Here is a 355-nt window from a genome sequence, read left to right as displayed (position 1 = left end):
CACCTGTGCCTCCACCTCACCTGTGCCTCCAGCTCACCTGCCTGCTGCCATCGTGGGCTCCGGCCTGCAGCGCCCACGCAGAGACGACGTTGAACCCCTTCACCACCTGGCTCTTCGGGAAGAGCTCCGCCAGCCTCTCGGCGTTGGACTGCCCCCCGCCCTTCAGCCTGGTGGCGTTGCTGACGTCCACCAGCACCTTCCAATCAATGAAATTATTGGAGTGGATAAAAAGTTAAAAATTAAACAACTCCTATGTTATGCATCAGGCATCAGACTGTGCAACAAGGTACCTTCCCCTTCAGTTGAGTCGCAAGTGTCTCCAGGAAGTCATAGTTTTCTCTGTGAACACAAAGAA

At 54.6% G+C, this 355-nt stretch overlaps 1 protein-coding gene across 1 annotated transcript in view; it reads right to left on the bottom strand.

The window, feature by feature from the left end:
- The window catches only part of LOC118339097 (metalloreductase STEAP3-like), a 4,966-nt gene that overhangs the window by 3,553 nt on the left and 1,058 nt on the right, over window positions 1–355 (bottom strand). Inside the window, exon 2 of the mRNA XM_035676631.1 lies at window positions 38–202. Within this exon, the coding sequence (XP_035532524.1) occupies window positions 38–202 (165 nt within the window). The remainder of the gene's footprint in view (window positions 1–37; window positions 203–355) is intronic.

This window comes from Morone saxatilis, unplaced genomic scaffold (genome assembly GCF_004916995.1).
Source record: "Morone saxatilis isolate NCDOM2014 unplaced genomic scaffold, NCSU_SB_2.0 Contig5, whole genome shotgun sequence".
Classification (NCBI taxonomy): Eukaryota; Metazoa; Chordata; class Actinopteri; family Moronidae; genus Morone; species Morone saxatilis.
Note: the sequence above shows the minus strand (reverse complement) of the source record. Positions and strands in the feature narration are given on the sequence as shown.